General features: G+C 34.3%; 1 protein-coding gene across 1 annotated transcript in view; it reads right to left on the minus strand.

The window, feature by feature from the left end:
• MSH4 (mutS homolog 4) overlaps window positions 1-21,089 on the minus strand; it is a 56,869-nt gene that overhangs the window by 31,272 nt on the left and 4,508 nt on the right. The window contains exons 2-8 of the mRNA XM_006217115.4: window positions 20,797-20,979; window positions 15,502-15,662; window positions 14,040-14,150; window positions 12,160-12,275; window positions 11,084-11,257; window positions 6,492-6,664; window positions 934-1,001 (exon numbers count right to left, since the gene is read on the minus strand). Coding sequence (XP_006217177.2) covers window positions 934-1,001; window positions 6,492-6,664; window positions 11,084-11,257; window positions 12,160-12,275; window positions 14,040-14,150; window positions 15,502-15,662; window positions 20,797-20,979 — 986 coding nt within the window. The remainder of the gene's footprint in view (window positions 1-933; window positions 1,002-6,491; window positions 6,665-11,083; window positions 11,258-12,159; window positions 12,276-14,039; window positions 14,151-15,501; window positions 15,663-20,796; window positions 20,980-21,089) is intronic.

Genomic DNA, 21,089 nt, shown 5'->3' on the forward strand with positions numbered 1-21,089 from the left:
AACCTTAAGAGTGTTATCTCTATGATACAGAAAGGCTTCTTAAACATAGATAAGCCTTCAATGCATTTGCAAAATAGTCAAATTTTAAATCAAATTTTTACTGATGTACAAAACTTCTTTCCTTTTTTAAGCACATGAGCAAAAATATACAGGTGACCCTTGAACAACATAGATTTCAACACTGAGGGTCCACTCATACATGGATTTTTAAAAAATTTTTATACATGGATTTTATTCAATAAATACAGTACTCCACAATCCACAGTTGGTTCATTCTGCAGACACACAACCATCGGGTGCAGAAAGCTGACTGTAAAGTTATACACGAGTTTTCTACTGGAAGGGACAGGTGGGTGCCCCAACTCCTGCATTATTCAAGAGTCATCTGTACATGTATTTCATTAAAATAAACATCTTTCAATTCACCTTAAATGAAAGAATGAAAACCATCTATTATTTTCTTTATAGAATGTGCCTATAAGCACTAAGTATTTAAATTTGAAAAATATCCAAAGACTTTGTTTCATTTTTAAAGGTTAAGCATATTTGAAAACTAATCAAACTTCACATGAAGATCACCTTTTAAGAACATCTATAATCTTTGCATCTAACATAATCTTCACCCAATTATTTATTAAGCAAATATTATTACAATCTAAGTTTTTAAATTATATATAAAATCTTTAAGTAAATATTTGATTAATGAAAATATGTCAATTCCTTAACTAAGAAACTTTCAATTTTAAGTTTATCATATATGATAACACACTGGGGGAAAAAGTTTCTTTTAAAAAGGCATAAAAATACTCCAGATATTAAAAATGAAGTACTTTTCTGAAAGATTTTCATATTTTCTAACTGTTACATCACATTAAGACAAGTTGTATCACATAGTGTATAACAATATAACATATAATGTATACATAAACATACCGTGTCTTGCTTTGGAATTTGGACTAAAACAGAAAGAAGCTGCTCTGTATCAAGAAATCTTGCTATAACTAAAACAAACAAGCAGAAAATATGAGTATTTAAACTTTATGTTACAGTTTACAATATAGACTATATAAAATATTATCTTCAAATAATAAAACAGAACAGTTTTACCTGCAAATATTACTTGTTTAATCGTCTTTATCTATCTTACATTTACCAGGAAAAAAAATACTAAACTCTAGTGGGCTTTTCTTAATTTTGATTACTCCACCCTGTTGGAATCATCCAACAAAACATGCACTTAAGATACAGTAAGGGAAGTGCCATAACAAGATCCTATAGGCAACATGTAATAAAGACACCTATCACAACTCACTGTAGTCTCACAGAGTCAGAGAGGCTTCCAGCAGAAGGAACATTTAAAGTGGAATGGTAAATGATGAATGGCAGTTAGCTAAAGAGGAGCTTCGGAGAAGAGGTTGCAAGGAAGGAAGAAGAAAGATTCTAAACAAATACTGCAGAATGCAAAAGTCAGAATGTGGGAGGCACAAAAAGAGACACACAGATCAATGGAACAAAATACAGAAGTCAGAAAAACTCACACACATGGTCAATTAATCTACAACAAAGGAGGTAAGAATACACAATGGGGAAAAGATAGTCTCTTGAATAAGTGGGTGCTGAGAAAACTGGACAGCTACATGTAAAAGAATGAAATTAGAACATTTTCTTACATCATATACAAAAATAACCCCAAAATGGATTAAAGACCTAAATGTAAGACCTGAAACCATAAAACTCCTAGAAGGGAGAATACTCTTTGACATAAATCGTCAATATTTTTTTGACTTTTGTCTCCTGAGACAAAGGAAATAAAAATAAAAATAAACATATGGGACCTAGTGAAACTTAAAGCTTTTGCACAATAAAGGAAACCATCAAAAAAAGAAAGGACAACCTATTGAATGGGAGAAAATATTTGCAAATGATATGGCTGATAAGAGGTTAATATCTAAAACATATAAACAGCTCATACAACTCACTGTATGAGCAAAACAATCTAATTAAAAAATGAGCAGAAGACATAAATAGACATTTTTCCAAAAAGACATACAGATGGCCAAAAAGCACATGAAAATATGCTCAACATCACTAATCATCAGAGAGATGCATATTAAAACCACAAAGAGATACCTTCACACCTGTCAGGATGGTTATCATCAAAAAAGTCACAAAATAACAAATACTGGCAAGGATATGGAGAAAAGTAAACTCTTGTACACTGTTGATGGGAATGTAAATTGATGCAGCTACTATGGAAAACAGCATGAATGTTCATCAAAAAACTAAAACTAGAACTAGCATATGATCCAGAAATTCTACTCCTGGGTATATATATCCAGTGAAAACAAAAACACTAATTCGAAAAGATACATGTACCCCAATGTTCACAGCAGCACTGTTTTTTTTAATTTTTAAAAATTTTTAATTAAAGTGTAGTTGATTTATGATGTTTCAGGTGTACAGCAAAGCAATTCAACTATTTATATATATATACAAATAATTATATAAACACACACATACATATATATACTTTCCGATTCTTTTCCACTACAAGAAACTGAATACAGTTCCCTGTGCTATACAGTAGGTCCTTTCTGCTTATCCCCTCTCTTTTATCCTTTTTCCCTTTGTAACCACAGTTCGTTTTCTATGTTTGCGAGTCTATCTCCAGTTTGTAAACAAGTTCATTTGTATCATTTTTTAGATTCCACATAAAAGTGATATCACATGATAATTTGCCTTTCTCTGACTTACTTTACAGAATATGATAATCTCTAGGCCCATCCCTGTTGCTGCAAATGGCATTATTTCATTCTTTTTTATGGCTGTGTAGTACTCCATTGTGTGTATGTGTATATAACATATATATTATATGCATATATAATGTTACATATACACATATACCACATCTACATCTACATATATATATATATAAAATATATTATATACACACACACACACACACACACACACATAATACCACATCTTTATCCAGTCATTTGTCGATAGACATTTAGGTTACTTCCATGTCTTGGCTATTGTAAATAGTGCTGCTATGAACATTGGGGTGCACGTGTCTTGTCAAATTATAGTTTTTCTGGATATATGCCCAGAAGTAGGATTTTTGGATCACATGGTAAGTCTATTTTTAGTGTTTTTAAGGAACCTCCATACTGTCCTCCATAGATATAGAGAACAAACTAATGGTTACTAATGGGGAAAGGGAGGAGTGGAGGGGAAAAATGGGGGTAGGGGATTAAGAGGTACAAACTATTACATACAAAATAAAAAAAGTTACAAGGATATATTGCACTGCACAGGGAATATAGCTATTATTTTATAATAACTTTAAATAAAGTATAATCTATAAAAATTTTCAATCATTATGTTGTACACCTGAAACTAATATTGTAAATCAACTATAATTCAATGAAAATAAACTAAACTAAAAAAAATTTTTAAAGCCAGAACATGAGAGAAGACATGTTCAAGTAACTAAAAGTTCAATGATACTAGAAGGCAGAATGGAAAGTGAGGAGTAACAAGACATTATTGTGGGAGACGGCAAAGAAAGAGCCATACAGAAGAGTCTGGATTTTATCCTAAAAATAATCAGAAGAGATTAAAGGATTTTATGCAAGTGGGTATGTGGCAGCCCCCCAAAGATGTCCACATCCTAATCCCTGGAACCTGCAAACACGTTACCTGGTAAAAGGGACTTTGAAGATGGGATTAAATTAAGCATCTTGAAATGGAGAGATGATTCTGGATTGTTTGTTAGTCCCAAAGTAATCACAAAGGTCCTTATAAGAGGGAAGCAGGAGGATCAGCCAGAGAGAGAAGAAATAAGGACAAAAGCAGAGGTCAGGAAGCAGAGAGGAAACTATTCTGCTGCTTTGAAGACGAAGGAAGGGCCATGAGCCAAGGGATGCAGATGGCCTCTAGAAACTGGAAAAGGCAAGAAAACAGGTTCACCCCTAGAGGCTCTCGAAGAAACGTAGACCTGCTAACACACTGCTTTTAGCCCAGTAAAACTGACTTCTGACTTCCAGAATTGTAAGATAATAAATTCATGCTGTTGTAAGACACTACATTTGTTACATCAACAACAGGAAATTAATAATTAAAGAGTAATATGCTCAGGTTTATATTTTCAAAAGACCACTCAGGCCACAATATAGAGAACAGACTCTAAAGAACAAGACGGGAGGAGAAAGGCTAAATAGGAAGCTGCTGCAGCACATCAGATAATGGATATTTGGTACCCTGGGCTGGAGCAGCAGCACTGATAACAGAAGCTAATATATGCAAGAGCTACACAGAAGAGATTTTGCAGAATCTGATGATTAAAGCCAGGGAAGTGAAGTATCAAGAATGACTTCCAGGTATCTGGTTTGGTAAAAAGCTTGGACGTAGAGCCATTCACTGAAATCAGAAGGGACTGATTTAGAAGGGAAGACGTCACACTTTGGACACATTAAATTTGAGATACTGAGGAACATCTCTTAAGTGCTCAGTAGGCAGTGAGACATACACGGCTGAAGGGCTGTAGAGATATCTGGGCATGAAATAAAAATTTGGAAGTTATGGATATATGAATGATAACTACAAAACCAGGAAGGTGGGTAAATCATATACTAAGACTATATAGGGTAAAAAGACAACTTAGGACATAATTTTGAAGAGCCATAGCATTTAGGGAATGAGCAAAGGAAAACAAGCCTAAAAAGAAGTCTTTCTCTCTCCCATCTGATCAATACAGAGTTTTTGGAGGACATTCCAAGACAGTACACAGTCCTGTAGTCTATTTGGAAATCATAAAGATAACATTTCAAGGGAGATATCCTGTTGGTTTTGATTGGATAGACATATAAACTTTTAAAAGAAATGAGTGATAGAGCTTAAAAAAAACCCCAAAGAAGTAGGAAGACAATCAGGAGCAAAGAATGGCAGTAATTCAACAAGGAGATTTTTTCAGCAGTACCACAGAAGCTGGATTTCACGTAGGAGAACTAATACGTGTCCATTAAATTTACCAATTGGTAAATTTGACCAACTGAGACTATGGGTGAGTGTTTTAGGCTGGGTTCTCCAGAAGCAGAACTCTGAGATGAGGATTCTTGTGCAAGTGATTTATTAAGAATATACTTCTAAGAGAAATCAGTAAAGAAGAAAAAGACAGGAAAGGGGAAAAAGCCAAGCAGAAGTATAATTTCAGGCGAAGTCCCATGGAAGGTAATTCCAACCAATCCTGTAGAAGACTTCTGGACTTTTAAGTTGCATTCATGATTTTTGCCAAATCAGTGTGAGGCAGCTGGACTCTGACACTCCCACATCATTCAGTCATTTAAGGGCCGTGAAGCACTTCTGGCACTCTGTGCTTGAGAGCAAAGTGCTCTAGGAGCCTGAGGGCAGGAAAGAGTCCAGGTGCAAGCCATTAGAAACAAACGCTCACAGAGCAGGGAAAGGCACACACAAAAAGGTAAAAGAGACTGAGGAAGATCTGGACAGAGAACCAACAACATCTGCTAAGGTGACCTTGACAAAATCAATCTCATTGCAGTGGTGAGCACAGAAATAAGACTGCAGCAGACTGAGGTGTAGTGATGAAGAGAAGATAATGTATGCCAAGAATCTGCTTTTCACCAAGTTTGGCAACGAATGGGAGAAGAGAGATGAGGTGTTGCTGTGAACAACAAGGGTTACCAGTTATTAGTGACCTTTTTGTACCTTTCCCAAAGTCTCACTAAATACACAGGAATATATGGAGAAAATTAATATACTCAACAGCATTGGAAATGCAGAGTTGTAGTCAATATAAGACCAAATACTTGAATAAATTATACTAATTTAAAGGTATTTAGAATTGGACTGAGGAAAATATTTAGGCTGTAAACGCCTTCTAGGTTTTCATGTACCACTTCGGTTTAGACTACCAAAACAACAGGTAGGGAGGTTGAGGGACTGGGGGTATGGAAGACAGAACAAGCCACTAGAAACCAGGAATTAGACTAGGACCAGTGCATATAAACTGTCTTTCCACCTACAGATTTAAGAAGAAAATTGCACTGCCATGCCAGTGAACAAATAGCCAGGTGCCAAGGGCAATTCTTTTATCTCATGCTATGAGTTGGATTGTGTCTTCCAGAAAGAAATTTTGAAATACTAAACTCTGGTATCTGAATGCGACCTTATTTGGAAATTGGATCTTTGCAGAAGTAAACAAGTTAAGGTAAGGTCTTTAGGATGAGCCTTAATCCAACATGACTGGTATCTTTGTAAGAAGACAATGTCAGGGAACTATATTCAATGGCAAACTGTAATGAGAAAGAACATGGAAAATATAGATACATATGTATAACTGAATCACTATGCTGTACACCAGAAACTAATAACAACATTGTAAATTAACTATACTTCAATTTTTAAAAGTTAAAAAATGTATTTTTTAATAGTTTTTTTTGTAAAAGTGATAAATGATATTCATTTACCTGACTGAAGTCCAAAAAAGAGTTCTTCATCTTGAAGCAGTTCTTGAACACAATCTAATCTCATGTTAATGGTTTCAACATCAACTAGAGGTTCTAATATATTAGAACGAAGTCTTCTACTTCCTCCAGGAGTCTTAGTATAATTTAGAACACCAAAGAGTGTGTGATTACTCCTTCGAAAACATAAGTTAGGAAAATTTCATTACGTATACAAAGGAAAACCCAAGAAAGCTGCAATTTAACTTTCGAAATAATCCTATAATTTACAGTAGTGATTCTCCAACTTTAATATACATACAAATCACATGAGAATTCTGACTCAGTAGGTCAGGGATGAGGCCTGAGAATCTACATTTTGAATAAACTCCCAAGTATGCTGTCAATTAGTGAAGCACACTTTGATTAACAAGACTCAACAGTATCTTTCTGCAGTTAGTTAATGGCTTTTTTCCATAGACCAGCTACAATACTCAGACTAATATAAAACATTCTAGTCCATGGCATTCTGTCAATAATAGCAAGATAGCAATAATATATCCTTAAAGGGGGAAACATCTTTTACATTGATAAAATGAGTATTTAATATAATCACTCTGTTCTAACATAAGAAGTTGAGAATTGTAAGTAAGAGAAAGAAAAATAATTTCAGGTACAGAGTCCTGTTTACTAAAAACAAACAAACAGGACTCTACAGAGAATGAAAAGGAGGGCTACTTTAGTTAGGCTGGTTGAGAAAGACCTGTGTGTGTTTTGGGCAGTTTAGTTAAGAAAGCATCCATCTGACAATGATGAGATGGGGATAACGATACCAATGATGGTGAGAAGAGCTAACACATACTGAATACTGAGTATGTTCCAGGCATTATTTTAAGCACTTTATATATATTAACTTATTTAATTCTAACAATAATGGTAATAGATGCTATTATTAACCACATTTTATAAGGGAAGAAACTGAAGCACAACGAAATTAAGTAACTTGTCCAAGGTTTCCAAATAAGCAAACAGTAAGAAAAGAGTTACCAGTTTAAAAAGGCCAGAACAGCAATTTAAGCCCAGGTAGTCTTTCTGGCTCCAGAACCAGAACGAGTATCAAAGCTGATGGAGGACTGCAAATGAGGGTAAGAATGAAGGGAAATGAATGAGTAAGATGACAGAGATCAGGACACAGAAATCCTTGTAGGCCATGGTAAAGAGTCTGAATGCTTTTCTAAATGTAATGAGAGCACTGGAAGATTTTAAGCAAGGAACTTTCAAGATCTGATTTTTGGTTTAAGAGGATTATACTCTGACCACTAGGTTGAGAATAGGAGAAGAAGAGAGACAATTTAGGGGCTATTATACTATATCGTCGTCCAGGCTAACATGATGGAGATATGGGTTAGGATTGCAGCCTTGGAAATGGTAAGAAGTGATCCAGAACAGGCGCATACTCTAAAGGTTGAGTCATCAAGAGGATTTACTGATACACTGAATCTGGGTGAAGAGAGGAAGGGAAATAAGAATGTCTCTTAAATCATCAAACTACCAGATTTTTGATACATCAATTTAAACATTTTTTTAGGGAACTACTCAAATCAAGAATCAAGTCCTGGCTGGGAGTAAGGCGGTGGTTCATCATAGGTACTGAACAGGCACAATTCTTTTATTTTTTGAGAACCTGGCTTCTGCAGAAACAAAGGAAGTGAGGAGCACACCTAAACTTGCCATTTGCTATCTAGAAGTCAATGAGTGAAACATTACATGGAACAGGTGACAAATCCATAGAAGCATTAGAGGTATTCAGATAGCTCAGTAGGTAGAATATCCACCTTTTAACCTAATATTCTTAGGTTCAAGTCTGTGAAAAGACCTCAACTTCTCCTTTCAACTATAATATGAACTCCTAGAGGGCAAATATCCTATCATTTAACATACAGCAGGAAATCAAGCAATGTTTGGCAATAGTAATGGTAAATAATGATAAACTATGGAATGTGACGAAGTAAAACTGAATATGAAACACTGTAATAATTACCAGCCTTACTGATTTTCTATGTTACCCAATGTTATTTTAACACAGAAAGTCAATGGCAGAGTACTTTTTCCAATATTATTTTAACTCTTTTTTCTAGCAATAGAAAAAATATTAATTTACGAAGTTGAAAAGGAATAACTACAATTAATTATAAACTCCTTAAAAAGATTATAATTTTAGACCATCATTATTTGACAGAACTGCAAAGGTGTTGAGGTTACTCTACTGATGGATAATGAAAAGCAGTGTATACAGCACTGCTCCTACCTTTACTAAAATTAGTACCAACAATTATCTAGATAGATCTAAACTGTTCCTGAAGATTAAGGTAAATAATAAAATTAGATATTTTGGGCTTCTAAGTTTGCAAGAGTAAGTACTGTCTGGAGATTTCACAAAATGGAAAATGAAGCCAAGATAAGAATGCATAAAACGACAAATATTTGAACACTACGGCTTTCAAATCGGTACTGAGTACATTAAGGTTTCCACTGTCTAAAGTACTCTTTATTCTGTTCAATACTCTTAATACTAAAGTTTATAGTCATTTTAAGTTTATCCCTTTCATTGATATCTGAAGTTACATGTAATTACTGAAATCTGAGATTTTCCTCTAAGATTACTTATCCCCACCTTGCACTGTACCAAACTAGCTTCTAGTTTCCCTGCATGTACCATATTGCTGTGTTGAAAATCATGCTTCAAGACTTTGTTTTTCACTGTCTTATCACCTTTTCTACTTCTTTATCTGGATAACTTCTATTTATACTTCAAAACTTATGTCAGGTGTTATCTCCTCTAGAAAGCCTTTCCTAATTAATCCCCTTTTACCTCTGTACTAAGCCCAACTAACTCTCTTAGGATCCCATCATTTTTTATACAAACTTTCATACCACTATACAGTCATCCTTCTGTATCTGCAGGGGATTAATCCCAAGACCTCCAGCAGATACCATAATCTGCAGATACTTAAGTCCCTTATATAATATGGCCTAGCACAGTCGGCCCTCCATATCCACAGGTCCCACATCCGCAGATTCAACCAACTGCAGGGTCCCTCAGATACTGAGGGCCTGATGTTCTTAGCACATGTTAATGTAACTGTGATACTATGTGTCTCCTCCAGGCTGTAATTCCTCAAGGAGAAAAACCATGACTCACTAATTCTCTGTACAAAATTGAACCCATATTAAACTATATGGTTTTATCCCTGCTGTAAACACTGCCACAGGTTGATTGCATTATCTTCTAATAACATTTTGATTCTAGATTAGGTATCCCACTATGAAATCTATAAATACTCTACATGTTCTTGCACACACATGTGTGCATTTCTCCCTCTCTTTTGTGCTTACCGTCAGTATTCCTGGTACTCTAACTAAAGCTAATAATAAACCAATAAAACAAGCAATCTAGTCATATACCCAAGACTTAAGTGATTCAACTATTTTTACCTTCTCAAATGATTATAGATTTTCTGTATTTAATACTTTTAAAACTGGCTATTTTAATTTTGTAGTATTCTGGATGCAATAACTTTTTTATTATGATAAAACATACAAAACACAAATTTTACCACTTTAACCATTTTAAGGACACAATTCAGACTATTAGGTATACTTGCAACATTGTTCAACCATTACCACCATTCATTTCCAGAGCTTTCTCATAATCCCAAAGAGAAATTCTGAATCCATTAAATAGTAACTCCCCTGTTTCCACCTCTCCCAGTCCCTCTACAAATTTGCCTATTCTAGGTACTTCATGTAAGTGGAATGAAAATAATTTTCCTTTTGTGTCTGGTATATTTCACTTGGCAGAATCTGTTCAAGGTTGATACATCTTGTGGCATGTATCAGAATTTCATTCCTTTTTAAGGCTGCATGATATTCCATTGTATGTATACACCTTATTTTACTTATTCAGTCAGTTACTCATTGATGGACATTTGGTTTATTTCCATCTTTCAGCTACTGTGAATAATGCTGCTATGAATACTTGTATGCTAGTATCTGTTTGAGTCCCTGCTCTTAATTCTTTGGGGTATATACCTAGAATTAGGACTTCTGGATCATGTGGTGATTCTATGTTTAATTTTTTGAGGAACCACCATACTGTTTCTAAAACTGACTGCATCATTTTACATTCCCACCATAACTGGATCAGGATTCCAGTTTCTCCGCATCCTCACCAATGCTGATCTTCCATTTACCTGGTAATAATGATCCTAATGGGTAGAAAGTGGTACTTGTGGTTTTCATTTGCATTTCCCTAATGACTAGTGATGCTGCACCGCTTCTCATGCGCTTATTGGCCCTTTGTGTATCTTCTTTGGAGAAGTCTCTGTTGAAGTCCTCTGCCTAGTTTTGAAATGGGCTATTGGGTTTTTTCTTGCTTAGTACAAATATATTTTTAAAACCAGTCTTTGGAGAAACATCTGAGCAGTTCAGCAATGATGGTACAATGATTAAAAATATGTTCCTTCAATATTTTGCCAATGAATAATTTAAAGAAATGTAAACTATTCATATAAAAATATATTGATTTTTTAAGAAAAAAAACTGGATGATCTTACCTACTGTCTTGATTATTAATTAGTAATTCAAGGTTTTGGGCTGATGATGAATCTATCATGGCTGTCTGTTCACTACCCTGGAAACAAATCTTCAGTGATTTTGGTGCATAAACTGAATTTTGAATAAATTCAACATATTTTAATAAAGCTGCAACGGCTGCAAGGCAGTAATACCTGTAAAGTGACCAATGATACATCACTATAAATCTTTAGAATAAAAAAAATTATTGCTATAAAAGGAAACATTTATTTTATCTTAATATTAGGAAAATTAAAAATATTTGCATAGCATCACTTAAATTGAACGGGAAAAAGCATACCAAGTGTTCCTTATTTTTGATAACTAGTTAAATAATCTCTAAAAATTTAAGTTGGATAAAAATAGATAATTTTCTGAAGTCTGAGACTTAAAGGGATATCAGACACCCATAAATCACGTTAGAAGACAACATTCAATGGTAATTTGTGAAAATTTTTGATGTACCATTCTAAGTATGTATTCAAATAATATTGAAAAGTCTCAGAGCTTTAAAGGTACAGTCAGGAAGTCCCAATGTATAGGAAAGTGTGTTTTGATCTTGGTGACAGCAGTTGCCATGATTAACTGAGAAAACAAGTGGTCCAACCTGGCTCAAAGAAAGCATCTGTTTAGTATGTCCTAGAAATATCCATTCCAAAAATATCACACCCTGTCTCATTCTAAATCTTTAAGAAGTAATAGGATAAAGTAACAAGAACACAGCTCTAACTGTGTTTCACTTCTGTACCCTCACATTTCCAGTTTACTGTAGCTAGTTGAGCTTTTCTCCCCACAGTAAAGTGAACATCAACCATTAGGGCAATAGATTATGACAAATTTGGAGAAATTCTACACAAATTAAATTAGTCAGATATGCCTTACATAAAAATTTTAGTTAGCTATCTTACTATTTTAATAATTACTAAGCATGTTTTATGAGCTAGGTACTTTTCTAGGTGGTAGGGACATAACAAAGAACAAAACATTTTAAAAGACCTCGCCCCCCCCCCCCGGAACACACACTAGAGATTTATTACTTCCCCTGAATCATACTTACTTGGACTGAACCTCCATTAGGACAGTACTGAATTCTGCTATACATAACTGTTCAATGTACTCTAATCCTTTTGTTTCATTGAAGTATTTCCTTTGGATAGTAGTGAAATTAACATTCTGAAAAGAATTTTTAATTTCAAAATAAATTTTAAGTTTCATGCACTTGCCCGAAACTACTTTCCTAAACATATGCTAGTACACAAGTAGGTGGCTTAAATATTGTATAAAGTTTAGTTTTCATTATTTATTATTTCCTAGAGTCGAATAAGTTATCTTAGTTATTCATAAAAAAAAATGATGATCTGTCTTGCTTAGTGAATTATAGTAGTCTGTAGCTCTTACTAGGTCATACTCACAGGAAATTTAACTGAATCTTAAGTATAATAATAAAAAATAAACATACGAGTCTCTGCCTTCTACTAATTTTATTCTACAGCAACAGCAGCAACAAAGGTTTTACATCAGCCTCATAAACTCTATCATAACTGAGAGAGGGTAAGTCTTTGTAATATACTAATTGAGAAAGACAAAAACACCAATTCCAGCTATCGAATCTATGAAATGCTATCTACATGAGATGAATTCGATTTATTTAGAATAAAGAAAAGGAGATAATGGAACTTTTTTAAAAAGAGCACAAAAAAAGCATGAAGTTGTGAAGTAAAACGTCTGCCCACTTTGAATAAAAGTAATAAGCAAGAAGGGTAATATAGTAACAATGGACTGTGAAACAGCTGTAAGACCAAAAAAAAAAAATCATAAGCAGGCAGAGAATTTGTTATATGCCAATATTGTTTGAACAGCTATCTCATTTAATCTTCACAATAACCTATAATGTAAGTCTTGTATTAACTACAATTTTCCTGTAAGTCAAATTCTGAAAAGTCAAGTAAGTCTTCTAGTATCATCTGATTGATACATGCCAGAGCTGAGAACTGAATTTAAATTTCTTTGACTACAAAGTCCATGCTCCTTCCACTTCATTTTGCTTCTTATTTACTTAAGGTCTTTTTATGGTAAATGTGATAATGATGATAATAATAATAATATTGATTCTTCCCTCTGCTTACAATTCATTTCCACCTAATACTTCTATGACTGTCTCCTTCATTCCCTTCAGGACTTTGCCCAAATGGAACCTCATAATGAGACCATTTCTGATTATCCTATATAAAATATCAATTCTCTAGGAGGCAGATCCTATTATTATCCTTATCTTACTGACAAAAAAAAAAAAAAACTGAAGCTTAAAGAGGTTAACTTGCACAAAGTCATTTAGAATCAGGATTTGAAACCAGAGCAGTGTGACTCCTCTACTCTTAAGCACCAGCCTGTACTTACTGTCTTACATCTCAAGTGTAGTAAATATATGTTGCTTTCACCTTTGGAGGATTACCTGTCACAGTCCCCAGAGGGAGGCTAGAGTAGTAAGCTAACTATGAGATCACGCTGCCAGGGGAAGCTGAAATAATTCTGTAACACAGATCAAACTCTCCTCAAAAAAAGTACTTGCTGATAACTGCTATCCTCTACAAGAATAAACTTTAATTTCAACTAGTCCGGCAGCACAATAACTCATTTCCAAGGAGCTATACCTAAGGAAGTCCATGCTTTCTCAAAGGGTCTGCTTCCGATATACTCTGGGAAACCCCCTTATTACCTAAAACATTTTTCCTTTTAAGTATTTCAAGGGTACAAGATTAAATAAGTGGACTGTCTGTCATTTTTATTATATGTATTAATAATCCCTTAGCTGAAGACTTGTATTTAGTGAGTACTTCAGGGTAAATATAAAGTTACTCAAATTATTGTTTTTAGAATATTATGGATATTAAATAAATAAGATCTTGAACATTACTATTGAGAATAAAGGTCATGTACCTTGAAATTTTCTGTGATCAGAGTAAACAACTTTGTTGAATTCCCCACAACACAAGCAGTATTTGACATTATTATTTCCAAAGGTGACAAAATTTTGAGTTTTGTGATCACCTAAAAATCATTTGAATAAACAATTTCTTAAATGTAAGCTTAGGATTCTCTAAAACCAAAAAAGTTTCATATTTTTCTGAGAGATAAGTACTTATAATTAATTCAGAGATATAAAAAAACACAACTGTCTTAATTATATATTTTAATTAAAATATATTTCTAATAGTGATATGTTAAACATATATCCTATAAAATCGTAAGTATGAAATATTATAAACATAGGCTATATTTTATTCACAATAGTTTGTATCAGCTCTAAGCCCCCAAATTAATTTGAACTTATCAGATATATATTTCTAAAAAAAGACTTTTTAAATTCTTCTACACAGTATTTTATCTACCCAGTATTTTATCTATCTATATCCAGTATGTTTATGAAAAACAAATACATTCAATAGTGTAACTATGGTGATTCAATCAGTGTGGCCACACTGGTACAGCTTAGAAGTTGAAAAGTACAAAAACACAGATGAGAAATATCTGCTTTACGACTGATGTTTTTCCCAAAATAAGGTTTATTGCTTGGAACTATTCTGGACACAAATTATTAATCAATATGCCAAACATTCCTGTATTTTACAAAAGCTTTTATCCTTTTCTTTTTAAATTGCATAAAAATGTGAAATACCCAGGGATAAAGTTAGTATGCAGTACTATTAATCATGCAGGTTGTTCGGTATATTAAAAATAAATTATTCGGTAGCAAAAGGAAGCCTACATAATGGGGAAACACAAAGGGGTCCTAAGGGAAAGGAATAAAGAACAATAAAACATTAAAAATAACATCATATTTAATATCTTTTAATAATAGTAATTGGGTCAGGTAACTTTTTAGAATATAGCGATTAGGAGCAGACTATCTCTACCTGATTAAGTCACACAAATTCCCATGACAATAGGGCCAGTGACCCAAATTAATGATGAGTGGTAAGAAGGGAAGGCAACAAGTTGATAGACTAAATTATTACTGATCAAAGACACAAGTTTCCCTTACCTCTGGAAAATAAAATTCAAATACAGTCCAGTGGAAACAGCCCTTTGGGGACAGCATTATTAAATACATTATCTTTGAAATCAGTCCAGGAACTATTAATATGAAGACATTAATTTTACAAACTAATATAAATTTGGAATGTTCAAGTAACAGCAAAGCATTTTATTTCAGAGCAAAATATATTAAAAATTTAAGTCAAATGTAAAACAATTTTATTTTAATTCAGAGTAACCTACATTGATGCAATCATGAATAATCTTTATTTTACCAAAAAGTAAACTAATTAGAAAAGCACAGACTTGAAAATCTGCATAGTGCCCTCTAGATGAACCATTTCCTACAAGTATAAATACTTACCTTGGCATATGTTGTGTTGTCTGCAAACTGAGACAATATAATTTGTGGGCTTTTTAAATCAATACTTGCCATTCCTATTTCACCTCTGGCAAACCCTCTCCCTTCTACAACAGCTACAATAACTGATGGAGAGTGCGCAGAAACTGCAGATGAGGATGTAGCTGTTAAAAAAATTTTTTAACAAAATGTATAAACATTAATAATAATACTTTCTAGTTCCTTCTCATAAGATCTCAAAGCACCAAATCTAGGACACAACTATTAATAATCCAAGGAAAAATCTTGTTTTCCTCATCAAAAAATAACTTCTCATAACCAGACCAAATAAAAATGTTAATTCTGTAAGTATTTTGTCAAAACTTAACTTCAGATTTAAAAATAATAAACTTATATATTGTCTTATTTTGCACTTTAGTGGAATGAAATCATAAAGAAACACTAAATTTCGGATCAGAAAATAGCTTATCTTACTCTGTCATTTAAAAGCTATATGAATTTAAGCAGATTATTTCTTAATAAATCATATATAAAAATATAATGCAATAACTACCCTACCTAACTCGAGTTGGCTGGATCAAACATATATATGAATGTATTTTATAAAGTATAAAACATTACAAAAGTATAAACTCCAATTATAAAATACCTGTGTAATATTAGATATTTTATTAACATACCAAGAATGTTCTAAGTTCTTTGCTTGGATTAACTTATTTGTCACAATGATTCTATCAATGGACATCATTATTTTTTCCACTTACTTCTAAGGAGACTGAGGCATGAATGAAGCCAGTAGAATTTGTACATAGGCAGCCTGGCTCCTGAGCTAGTGTCCTTAACCACTACATATATTACTGATTTCGAGATCTGTGCCTTACAGAACATAAATATGCAGGTCAGTAGTTTAACCTTCCTAAAGCTACCATTTCTTCATCTGTATGTTAACCGGAAATACCAAATCTTTTTCAAAGTTTTGTAAGAATTAAACATAATATAGAAGTGTTTTGTAAAGTATATGAAATTATAAAGCATTATTCATAGATTTTAAACATCAGGCTAAACATATTTAAAATCTTATTTTCAAAGAAGCAAAATTGTCTCTTATTCTCTTGTCAACTTTTCATCATATCCCTTTTAGCCCCTCCTTTTGTGCTCAGAACCTTTTTTGCCATGAAAGCCTTGTGATACATAGTGATTGAGTTTATATTAAATCTACAGAAGTCAGTTTAAGTTCTGCAATCGAATATGAACTTCCTATTTTTAACTTGAAGATAAATACCAAATTCCAGTGCAAATTCAGTACACTCAGAAGACAGCTCCTTTAAACTTTAAAAAGAACATTTATACTGTTATCTCTCTGTTATAAGTAATACTATAATGAGCATCATAGCATACATAAAGCTTTTTTCTGGGTCTCTTATTATTTCCTCAGAGTGGATCCTTAGAAGTCAAATTACTGGAAGAAATGAAACTGTCTAAAGGATCTCATAAATATTGCCAAATTTCTTTTCAGAATTGTACCAATTTTTAATCTCATCAACAGTATATGAGAAAACCCAGTCTTGCTGAATCTTTACCACTACTAACCTCTATAATGTATTATTATTACTATAGTTGTTATTGTTATTACTATCGACCAATCTAATGACTATTGCTTAAATTTATATTTTAAAAAATTACTCTCAAAATTGAACATGATTTAATATTCATTTGTTTTCTATATTTTGAGATGCTTACACCTTTTACACAATTTTTTCTGCATTCTAATGTTTTTAATCTGTTTTTGAGAATTTTATAAATCAATGACAATAATTTAGTTGCTACCAATCTTTCTTTTTTTGATATCAAAAAGGTTTCTGTATAGACAATTTTTCCCTTTATAATTTCTTCCATTGCTTTTCTGCTAAGAAATTCCTCCTTCATTGAGATATTTGATATACATTACTATTTTCTTCTAACTTTTTGAGTTGTTTTGTTCATTTTGAACTTTCATTTGGGCAGAAAGATGAGCAATACATTTGGTTCTCCATCATGTCTGGAATGAGAGATAACCCAGAAGTATAGATTCGGACTCATTCATGAGCAGTTGCTAATGGGTTAGCTGGGTGGTCAGGGACCTGGAAGAAACAGGGTTGGAAGATGCTGACAAGGAAAGTTGGGGAAGAAGTATGTGGATGAATCTCTTCTAATGGGAGTAGTCTTTGAAAATATCTGACTCATGTGAATGCTCACCAAAGGGCATCCAATGTAAAGGAGACAATAATAGTGGACAAAATAATACACTCTGTTGATGTCAATTAGCCTCTTTTCCCAGCCACTCCAGTGTTTCCTCAACAGAGCCATGAACAAATTGGCCATAATAGCAAGAATGGAGGCTATATGCATGGGCTCAACGACATGAACTTTCTCTTCTGCCAACAGCAGAGATCAACATGCCCATATATCACCATTCCGCAGGGGCACAACACACCACCTCATGGTAGGTTGATTACACTGGATTTCTTCCATCAAGGAGGGAGCTGATATTTGCCCTCACTGGGAAAAAACACACATTCTAGATATGAATTTGCCTTCCTTGCCCACAAAGCCAACATCCCCATCTATGAACTTACAGAGTACCTGATCCACCATTATGGTATTCCATACAATATTGTATCTGATCAAGGAACTCACTTCACAGCAAAAGAAATACATACATCAATGGACTCAGGCCATTGAACCAACTGGTCTTACCACATTCCCCATCACCCAGAAATGCCTGGCTTAGTCGAAGGGCAGAATGACTTACTGAAGACCCAGTTATGGTACCAACTAGGAGACAACACCCCCAAAAGATTGGGGTTCCATCTTACACGATGCAGTTTCCATTTTGAATCACAAGTGCTGTATTTCTCATAACCTTCCTAAAGAATGTTGCTTCCCATCCTGACAAACTTGAGCCCTGTTGGTTTGGAGATCTTAGTCTCCACAAGGTTACTGGTTCCCCAGGTAACACAACAACGGTTCCACTGAATTGGAAGATGAGACTGCCCCTTGGCCATTTGGGGCTCCTTATTTATGCTACTGAACCAACAGGCAAAAAAGGAGGGGGTTATCTATCGATGGAGTAATCGATCCTTATTGCCAAGGGGATATCACGTTGCTAAACACAATGCAGGTAAAGTAGATTTTGTATGGAACCCAGGGGATTCTCTTAGGCACCCTTTAGTATTTCCAATAGAAAAGGTTAATGGAAAACTACAGACACCAAAAAGAGGCAGAGTGACAAAGGATCTAGACCCTTCAGGAATGAAGGTTAGGGTCATTCCACCATTATTGCTGCTAGTAAGGGAAATATGGAATGGGTAGTGGAAGAAGGAAGCCATAGATATCAACTAAAACCTCATGACCAATTACAGAAACAAAAACTGTGGTAGCTTTGGATATTTTCTCTATGCTTTGTCATATACATGTTTATTTATATAAACTAAACATTTTCTTCTCTCTCTTTTCAATTTAAAAAACTTTATGCACAAGTTATTGGAGGACTTCACAATGTAATCTTTAAGTAATAAAATATTCAAAGGGACCATGACTGATTTTGAGATAATTAATATACAATGACTGTTGGGACTATGAATCTTGTCATTTTCGGAAAGAGTGAGAACTCCCTCACTTGTAAGTACAGATGTATATATTCTGTTACATAGAAACAGTCATTTAATTGTTGTAAGAGTCCAAATGTGTGTAGAATGGCATATATGGAAGTTGAATAGCCAAAGGAGTTATGCCAGTTATCAATTTATTGTCACTCAGCTCCAAATTCACATTTCAATATAAGCTCTGCAATAATGGACAGAATTCCTATAAGCCTTTCTCCTTTAAAGTGTGCATAGTGTTTTCTCAGTAGAGGGCACTGGAGGGACTGTGCAGGATAGGGCTCTCCTGCGATTTCCACTGCAGCATGGTGGGCCAGCAGTGTAGGTATAGAGACATCTGGTGGTGATGTGCCCAGCTGTACACCCAGAATATGCTGTCCTTGGCAATCACACAGACTCAGCCGGGCGTGGTAACAACCTTCCCACAGCCCTGTTGATACAGATATCCTGCACTCCAGGCCTTCTGCCCATAAACTAATTCCCTCTGCTCTTTCACTCTCTTCTCAAGTCTGCCCAGTCCTCCTGATGCCACTGCCCTCCCAACAGGGAGACTGTGTGCTCCAGGCCTCCAAACCACTCCCACTGCACAGCTACATTCCCACCACCAGCTATAGTTCACCCACCCTGCCTGCTTCCTGTTTGCCCTGGACAGCAAGCCAGCTCTGGCCTACCCAATCTGCAGGCACTACTGAAACTGCCATTCAGTGGGTTCAACTTCACCTCCTCCAAAGAGGTTTGTGTCCCAGCCTTGGGAGATGGATTGCAGAGGGTCCCCACTTCCAAGTTCGACCTCCTGGGAGTCACCTCAGCCCTAGAGGCCCTTACAGAGTTTTCTTACACCTTATAGTTACTTTTTTATCATAGCTTAAGAATTCTTTATATTAAATCTCCCCTGTTTAAATCATTGTATGATTCTACTTCAGATTGGATCCTAAGTGCTACATTCTCTGCCTCCATGGAGTTTATAGTCCAGCAAAGACAGACAATTAAAAAAAGATAAATAACCTCATTAACAACAAGGAAAATGCAAATTCAGATTATAGTTAGGTAGCATTTCACAGCTGCTAGACTGGTAAATATTAAGGAGTCTGACTATACCAAATGTTGGATAGTATGTAGATCAACAAGAACTCACTGCTAATAAGACTGTACCCTGGTAGAACCTTGGAAGAACAAACTGTCATCATTTTGTAACTGTCTATATTCATAAACCTTGTAACCAAGAAATTCCACTGCATGTACTTTAAAGAATGCTTACACACGTAGACCTATCTCACTCATTTTCCCCTCAAGAAAATCAAAATTTAGATTAAAACTAAAATTTAAATATTAAAAAAAAAACACTCAATAGTATTATCAGAATCAACTTCTACATTTAAACATCATATAAAAGGACAGGCATTCTCTTTCTTGTGGGTTTTTTGTCAGAATGGTAAAAATAATGTAAACCTGCATTTATTAACAAACAATATCACAAACTACATAGCCTTATTAAGCTAGCCTCAAATTATGGATATGGCTAAATTGATGTATTTATCGTTCAGTCTTCCATATGAGTTGCAAATAACTTCAAATTAACTAAGCTACACTAATTCATAATTTACAAAACTTCAAATGTTTCAAAAGATCATCTAGGCCAATATTCCACTCATTTTACCTGAATATCCCACTTGCGGTGTCCAACTTTTATAACCTGATTTCTGAGGATTTCCAGCAGACAATGGAGTTTTTAGTATTTGAGGATAATTACTATCTCGCACAGAGGATGAGCTTGTCCCAAGTGTAAAATTTGATGCAAATGTGTTTTCTGCATGAGATCTCTTGTTTTTAAAGTATGAACCTAAATTCAAAAAAATTAAATATCAGTTCTTAAAAATTCAGAATTATGCAATGTTGTATTAACCCCTATAATTGCTATTAAACGTCATCTGATAATGATTCTTTAATACT

This window comes from Vicugna pacos, chromosome 13 (assembly GCF_048564905.1).
Source record: "Vicugna pacos chromosome 13, VicPac4, whole genome shotgun sequence".
Classification (NCBI taxonomy): domain Eukaryota; kingdom Metazoa; phylum Chordata; class Mammalia; order Artiodactyla; family Camelidae; genus Vicugna; species Vicugna pacos.